General features: G+C 38.9%; 1 protein-coding gene across 4 annotated transcripts in view; it reads left to right on the top strand.

The window, feature by feature from the left end:
- The first annotated feature begins 323 nt into the window (after nt 1–323).
- Nucleotides 324–8,796, top strand: part of LOC132142140 (zinc finger protein basonuclin-2-like) — a 151,171-nt gene continuing 142,698 nt past the window's right edge. Inside the window, exons 1-2 of one of the 4 annotated variants that reach the window (XM_059551774.1) lie at nt 324–582; nt 1,270–1,403. In XM_059551774.1, coding sequence (XP_059407757.1) covers nt 468–582; nt 1,270–1,403 — 249 coding nt within the window. In that variant the 5' untranslated portion in view covers nt 324–467. Of the gene's footprint in view, nt 583–1,269; nt 1,404–5,410; nt 5,999–8,796 lie in introns of those variants that run through there. The other 3 variants (XM_059551772.1, XM_059551770.1, XM_059551771.1) reach the window with 3 other exon arrangements.

Raw genomic sequence — 8,796 nt, 5'->3', positions numbered from 1 at the left:
TGGTAACATTCTGATTTGATTAAGGAACGTGACATTGTTTTTTTGGTTGCATAAAGCTTGTATAATGGAGCACAAACATTGTCCTCACTGGCTAGAGTCGTATCACAGTCAAAAGGCTAGATGATTAAAACCACAGAAACAAGATTAGACAGATATAGAGGAGGTTGCAGGAGCGCAGCAGACAGCAGGTCATCTGCTTTGGAGCTCGCATGCTCTCTTGCTCCAGAAGAAGTCAATTGACTTAGCGTGATTAGGCTTTTCTTTGACCCGCAAACAGTGCCTCTCATTAGGATGCTCATTTGAGCTGCGATTTCAGAGGCAGTGGACTGGCTGGTAATTTGCAACATCTGCCCCTCTTCGGAGCGCAGACACATGGCACTTTTGAATCAACTTTTTCTTTCTTGCTCAACAAAGCCCTTTGTTCACTCAGGATAGTTAGCAGTCATCCGCTCCGAATGTGATTTTACATGCACTCTCTGGCACTAATATCAGTTTCCGTTCAACAGCAGCCAAACGTCACAAACGAAACATGCTCCATTTACAGTTCAGATCAACAAAGACAACCACGCAAATGCTGCTTGAGTGAGTAGAATTGTTTTTTTCCAGTTATCTATTTCATTTCAAACGGCAGCAAGGAAAATAGAGAATAAAAATAATAACTATAAATGTTAAAAACAGAAGGTCCTCGAGTGATGCTAATGTTAAACACATTTAAATCATTTCATATCTTAAAGTCACCAGCTTTGTCATACAGTTTACATATCTTCAGCGGTTTGTGGCTTGTGTTCAGTTTGTTTGTGTGATTTTGATCAGACACTGCAAATAAAACATTTGTAAAATCCTGTTGTTAATATAACGTTTCATTTTCCTTTTCAATAGCATATTACAGACTTATAATATTATATTATTGGTAGCAATATATTAATAAATTGCTTATTCATTCAGGATAATTGGGACATAATTGTGGACATAATTGTGTCCCCATCCCTGCATGATTTTAGTATTTTAGTTCTAGACCTTCTTTCTTGTTGTTCACTGGGTGTGTTCAGTAAGAAGTTCAGATTTTATAAAGTTGTGAAATCTCAGTATTTTTTATTTTTACTTACTTGTTGTGAAGCCCTAATAGCAGGAATTGTATTGCATACTAGAACACTATTTCATAGTGCTGATATGGTCTTTGCTGTTAGCCCTGTATTTCTGATGTGATGTAAAATAAAATGATTCCATTTAACTCATCTGTTCCTCCTTTTCCATGTCACTGAGAAACAGAGATGTGTTCACACCGTGCAGCACATGAAATCAGGAAGCATCAACAATCCCTTGGTGGGCTGAGTAGGCAGAGCACGGGAAGTATCTGGCCACAGAGGATTGGGAAAGCCCCGCTTCTCCGCCTGCAACCCGAGGTAGGAGGACTGTCATCTGCTGAGCGTTCACCTTTGATAAAGAAGGAAAGAACAAGGCGTCGCACTTTATAACATTCTAAAAACGTACAAGACGCTCGCTTTGTAGACATGCTGGCTGCAAATCTGGCAGTGTCACTTTGGAATGGAAATGAGAGACACTTTAAAAAGGAGCACAACACATCATTTCCCAGCGGATGAAGATGTGGGTGTGCAAATCCAGTTGAGATAATGGAGATGCGTTAAACCTGATTCTGACAGTTTATGTGCCCCAGGATATTGGTTTTAAAAAGGGAAACTGAATTGTATCCTATCCTACTTCCCACGTCTATTGTTTTATCCTGAAATGTAACCGAATTACAGTAAGTGTGTTCGGGTAAAAGTTTGGAGTTATAAGGTACGAGAATAATTTGGATGTGCATAAACCAAGTGTTAGCACCAAAACAGGCAATTATGATTAAAAACAGGAATAAGACAATGATAACACTAATAATAAATATTTAGCTCACTTTACGCTTCACTGTGTTTAATGCTGTATATCAGAGCGCTGCCATTGTACTTTTGACTGAATTGCTAAGTAACTTTTATAATAGCTATTGTGGTTTATTATTATTATATTCAATAAATAATATTTTATACAAATGATAGTAGTATTTAATTATAGTATTTATAAAACAGTGTGTGTGTGTGTTTTCGTGATGGTCATTTTAGTTAGTTAAGACGATAGTGATTTTAGTTAGTAAAGACTTTTATATTGAAAGAGACTGAAACAGGGTTGTAAACAAGCAAGTAATTTTTACTTTCAACAACAGCTAACAAACACACGGAGCAGCACTTGTCATCAGAAATCACTCTTAACAGACAGAAGATACCGCTTTCCTCAGCAGACATACAGACCGATGTTTTATTGTGAATATGAGATCCTGAGTAAGCAGTCAGGTATGAGAGAGGCCATGCTTTAATGAGAATAAGTTATAGTTGAAGGTGCAGCACAACACCAGCAGGGGTCACTCATACTTCATTACATAATAAACAGCTCATTTTGCTGAAACACATATTATTATTTTGATTATGTTGCTAAGGGTTTTGCGCAGTGATACACAGAACGCTGGTATTGTGAATAAAACACAGCTGTTGACCAATCAGAATCAAGGACTGGAACTAACCAACTGGAACTAATACAGTGATACATTAAGCTTTCAATGGAGCGACTAAATGTTCCTTCGTCGCTGGTTCTAAAGTTACGTTCTCGAATCCTTGGCGGAAAGGAGTAGTAAATGTTTTTAAAGACTCTCTGTGGTTGTTTTCTATTTATTTACACACTTGTGCCATCGAACTGTTTTACAAACTAAATATCACGAGTAGGCCTACCCATGTGATATCACTCTGTGTCGCATAGAGAGAGAGAGAGAGACAGAGAGAGATCATTGTATCTATTTAGTAATTTAAATGTTAATACATACTAGTTAAAGACACTGTAAAAAGTGACAACTGCAATTGTTAACTTAAAAAATATATATTTTTATCTGATCAAACATATAAAAATTGGTTGGTACATATTTACATATATTCGTTCAGTAATGTTAAACTTTTATAAAACCAGATGAATTAGATGTTATTGTTTTTAGGTGCACTTAATATAAAGTGAGCTCTAAAGTCTCTCAGTCAGGCACAATGCAGCTCCTTCATAACAGTGACAGTCAGTCATTTATTCTGTGCAATGGCTTGCAATCTACAGATCTGCATCTCTCCACTCGCCCATCGGCAAACCTGTCATCACGCGCCCATCCGCTTGCGTGCAAACACACCCGGAGCTCTGCATCCCAGGACGGGCTCCACTGTTGAGCATTTGTCCCCTGTGCATGAGTCTCTGGCTCCATCTGATGACCTTCTAACTGTCTTCAGCAGGCAGTGGGTTTGGATAATGAGGGGATTGATACAAGGGCTCTCTTCCTGTGGGCGATGTGGGGAGAAAAGGGAGCCAGCAGGGTGGAGGGAGCAATGCTTGCCCCATGTGCCTCTGTTGAATTGTGGGAAAAAAGCTGGGAAGTGATTCCCCTACAGGCTGTATCAGATTTCCCCCGAGAGGATCATGCAGCTCAAATAATGTAAGCCCCTGGCAAACACAGAGAACCTTTTCACTCCTTTGTTTTTGTTTATGCTTATGCATGTGTGCAAAGAGGTGTCCACGGCCATTATCCTCTGAAACTTTGGCATTAAGTGTATAGCTAACAAATACATACTTTGTTTCTTTCCACCGCGAATCAATGTTCCTTCTAGGGTGTGGAAAGTTTACGCAAGAGAAGAGATCAATGGTAAAAAAAATGCCTTCTGTATTGAGGGTGGATGGCGAGGGTAGAGCGAAGCACGCCTGGCCTCCTCTCCTGAGTTGAGTGACTCCATTAGCTTGACATTCTCCTCAGTGCCCATAAACAGGAAATACGTGTGGCATTTATCGAACAGACACAGAGTCTATGACAGCTGATGGCTGTCCCAATGGACCAAAACCAGTAGAAGGTTCAATAGCTCATCATCAACTGCCCTTTGAGTAATTAGACAATTGGAAGGGGTCTGACATCAACCAATACTTACACTGGGGTCCCACAAGTGGCTTTTTGCAGCTGATTTCAGAAAGAGGGCTGCTGTAATGTCATGTTTTTCTTTAGCAAATAAAGGAGTCGAGCTGCTGAGTTCATAACTCGACGCACTTGCTTAGAAGATGGCAATGATGTTTAAATGACTGCATTCAGCTCATTTCATGCAGTATAATCAAACAAATTCAAAAATGTGTCATAAGATTATGCAATGGATAGTTTCACAGCAATTTAATGCTACATCTACAAGCTAGAAGTTGCATCAAACATCAAATGCTGAATTACTTGCAGAAAACCGAACCCATGCTAACATTACCACTACTCATAATTCTTTAAAGGTCTATTTTCTCTCTTCTGTTGTTTAATATCAGGGAGCAATGTACAGTAATATCTCATTTAATTAGGGATTTATGCTCTCTAACTACCGGGCATATGGTATTTACTCTGCCATGGCCTTGCACATCAGATGAATATGCATATCCTGGGAGTGTGCAGCTTGTTACCCTGGAACAAATTCTACACAAGTTTAATCCCTGATCTATTATTTACCTCTTGACCAAACATGTGAGTGGGGCATGTAGGCACTCAGCTTGATCAAAATGACTGCCTCGGGATTTAGGGGCTTCTATTGGTCCAAAGGAGAAGTCTGTCATTTGACTTTCCTCAGCCTTCACTCTTGAGAATCGAGCGCTGTGCGCGCTGTGAGGAAAGAAAGAAACAAGTCCATAATTAAACATTTATAAGAGCTATGTTCAGACAGTCTGGGGACACAAGTTTGGGAGATATATAGGAAATCAGTGTCCTCAAACATCTCTAAAGGAAAGTATCTTAGTGATGCATGTGTGTGTGCGTGTGTGTGTTTCGTAGGGGGACTCTGCTTTAAGTGAAATTAAAGGGGCTAAAAGAGGGCCTGATGAATGTAAAGCAAATATTAAGAACGAGGACAAAAATCAGATTCTAAATCAGATTCTAAAACATTCACACAGAATTACAGATGATAGCTGTGTCCATGGGTCATAAAGTCATTGCTCAACTCAGTTTAGGACATGATTATACTGTTCAGGAAAACTGCTATGAAAGCCCAATTATTATTATTATTATTATTATTATTATTATTCAGTTTTCATTTTTTTTTTCAGAGTCTGTAGAAAGTAAAAAAAAAAAAAAAAAGAGACAGAAAGAAAACAGTGAAATGTTTTGTGTCTACAGGATTTTTTGAGGGTTGTTAACATAGTTCTATTCATAACATGTTTTAAAGCTAAAGTATCTCAGGGTTTACACCAACAATGCTAGCGGAAGAAAAAAATATATATACCTAAATTAGCTTATAATACTCTACTCTTAAAGGCAATTTATTACTGAACTTACTTAAAGATAATAAACAACTAAATATACCATGAGACAATTACCCCAAATTACAAGATGATAATAGACTAAAATCAACGATAATGCACTAGCAAGTAGCCTACACTAGACTAAAATATATGAGCATGTTCGTTCGGATGTAATGCAGCAGTCAGAGAGAGCTGACTATGCAGAAGAAATAGCCGGGAGTGAGTAAGACAGTCAGTTTTCTCTTCCCGGACAGCCAGAGATTTCCCCCGCTGCTTCAAACCTCCCACCCACTTCTGTCCCGCTCCAGTCCCGGAGGAGAGTCCGACACGAGCGGATCTGGAGCAGCGGACCCCGCGCTGGGCTTCTGATCCACCGACACCGCGTCTCTTTCAGCAGCGGGCGTCTGTCGCTTTACACGCGAGGGACGAGAGCTGAACCGTCGCGCTGCGCTTCTGAAATCAGTCCGGTGCTCTTCTTAACGACCAATGACTGCCGCTGACGTTCTCCCTAATATCATTATCGGTTCAGAAGTGAGGGGACAGACATAAAGTTTTGAGTGAGTTTAGAGAGATTGGCGTACAGAAGAGCAGAGGAAGAGGAGCGCGTCCCCCACATGAGGGCGAGAGCCGACTGAACTTCATTCTGCCATTCACACAATATGAAGAAATGGTGAGTCTGAGCTATCGACACATGCACTCTTTACCATAAACCTCATTAATGACATGAACAAACATTATCTGATGTATAGCGCGCGCTGCGATCCGAACTTCACGCGCACTTTAATAACCACAGAAACATATCAGTGAACAATAGACGAACTATTCTCTCTCCTAATGACTCAGTTTTCTGAAGTTTCTCCAAAGTGTTAGTTGGGCATTTTAATTAGAAAATCTACCGCCTTCAGCATATTCACAAACTAAAGTTAAAACACAAACAGCTTTACCTGGGGATTGCGCTCATCTCACTCGACTCGTGCTTTATTTCTCTCAAATAAACACTCTTTAGGAGTGCACAAGTCCCTTTTGAATAAAAGCAAATCAAAACATAAATATAGAAATAAAACAGAATGATAAGGGTCACGTGAAAATCGTTGACACTACAGACACATTTAAATCCATCCATATCATCTGTGCTTTTAACTCAACTATAACAGAAATGTATTGCATGCACTACTATAATTGATGAAAATTCCCAACGTTTAAATAATATCCTAACTATTCTTTATAATAAGCAACATGTAATGAGTTATCATCAAATATGTTTATGAATTATAAGATAAAATGAATCAGCTCTCAATTTCTTTCTTTAAAATAAATAAATAAATAAAAAAGTGTAATGATATTTTTATAGGCAGCAATGGTTTATTTTGAATGTATTTTTGTACATTGCTCAGCTGAGCAGTATAATAAATGCAAACATTTAAAAAGATAATTTACAGATTCCTGTGTAACCTGTTAGTAAAAAAAATATTTTCTATTATGTTTTTTATTTTATTTTTTCTGTGTGTGTAATTGTTTATTGCTTTAATTTTGCTGAAAAGAGAGAAAGTGATTTATAAAGGCATTTCAGTCTCAGAGAACACAGAGACAAGAGGAGATATCTCTGAATATATACAATCAGAGGAAACAAATCTCCCTGTTCCTTTACTTCAGGTTTTATAAGGGTTTTTTTTTTTGGTCCTAATCTCAGCGGCTGTCTGTGACGGGGCACAGTTGTTCAAGAGTGCTGCGGTCAAGAATGACAATTTGCATTCCAAGAGTGTCATTTGATGACTTTTATCTGCATGCACGCCTCTCCTGACTTGTCTGAGCACTTAACATTTCATCTGGTCCGTGTCAAGAGTCAAACGCAGTTATGTCCCCCTTTCTCCGTCTCTATCCTCCTCTCTTTCTTTCTCTTTGTCTTTCTCAGTCTCAACTCCTCTTTTCTTAGAAAAAGAAAAGGAAAGGAAGAGCATAGGTCCAGGGCAGGAGTATGGGAGTAATGAGAGGGTGTGTGAGAGAGAAGGAAGGAGGAGGTGAAACGAAGAGTTGCTTTCATGTTGCGGCGCAGTCGAAGGCTGAACTTGTCAGCTGTGTTGGTGTGATTCTCCAGGGGCCCTGGCAGAGACTGAGAGGGGAGATGATGGTTAGACGGTTCAATAAGCGCACGGACAGGTAGCTCTAGTGACGTCCCCCGGAGACATTGTCTTAATGAAGAGCAGGTCCATTTAGCCCTGTGTTCTCTGACCCTCTGCCTGCTCACACACACACACACACACACACACTGCTCTCTTGAACCTCTCAGTGAGTCGTGTTGGTGAGGCAAGTAAAATGCTCAGTTTCCGAGTGGAAATCTAGGATTTAATAATAATAATAATAATAATAAATAGACAGACTGTTTTGTAATGTGTGTGTCACAACACCTGAGAAACAGCGAGAGCACCCAGCACAGAATGTTAATTAAATTGCTTGTGACGTTTAATACATTTGTACGGTTAGAAAAGGCCAGATTTTGAGCCATTTTCTTCTCCTTTGTCCAGCTGTATATTGTTATAAACAGTGGTAGCTTGCAATTGCTACCTTAAAGAACTATTAATGCCTGATTGAACTCTATAAAATTATGTTAACATCCATTTTATATCTTAATCATATTCTGTTTGGTAAAAAAACTATTAAAGAACAACTACAATTACACATGCAGATGCAGAGATTATTTCAAAGCATTTCATTTTATGTGGCTTCATGGTTTATTTTGAATTGCACTCGGTATTTTCTAATGCAACATCACAATGCATAGTTATCAAGAAACATCATATTTTTAAAAATAAAATACAGGTTTTTCCTTGAAACATCAACTGAATGCAACAGAAAGGTATTAAGTACCAGAGACATCTCAGAAATGATGATATTTTTCTGCTGTATGCACACAATAAGCACAATAACATCAGCAAAGTGTCCAACATACACACTTTTTAAATTAAAATAGCATATTTGATTTTTTTCCGCAAAAAAGTCATATTGCTGTGATTCACTGCCAAGTGTGTTTTGTTGTGGAATATCTGTAAATGTTGAGGTAAAACAGAAATGCTCGAGTGTGTCAGCTGCTAGAACTGGATTGATGACCTGAGGAAATGATAGTTTAAGGGTAACCTCCGCTCTCTTAAAGAACTAAGACAATAATTCACTTCTGTTCGTGGAGTGAAGCGCGCTGGGCCGGGGATGTTGTGGATCGCACAAACCAGAAGCCTTGCAGTAACTAAAGTACTCAGTGGGGAGGTGTATGATTATTGTGGGTGATTTATTTTTTATATGGAGGTACTACAGAATAAGATGTTTCACATTGTGTCGTAGAGTGTGCTGGAAAAAGAGGAAACAATGGGATTTCCAGAAGTGCATTTGTCTCTTAATAAAAAAGAACAGGGATAAACCCGTTTAGCGACCCTTTGAGGTCTGAGGAAAGGTTTGATTAAAAAGTGTCACTTCTGA

This window comes from Carassius carassius, chromosome 6, assembly GCF_963082965.1.
Source record: "Carassius carassius chromosome 6, fCarCar2.1, whole genome shotgun sequence".
In the NCBI taxonomy this organism is placed as follows: Eukaryota; Metazoa; Chordata; class Actinopteri; order Cypriniformes; family Cyprinidae; genus Carassius; species Carassius carassius.
Note: the sequence above shows the minus strand (reverse complement) of the source record. Positions and strands in the feature narration are given on the sequence as shown.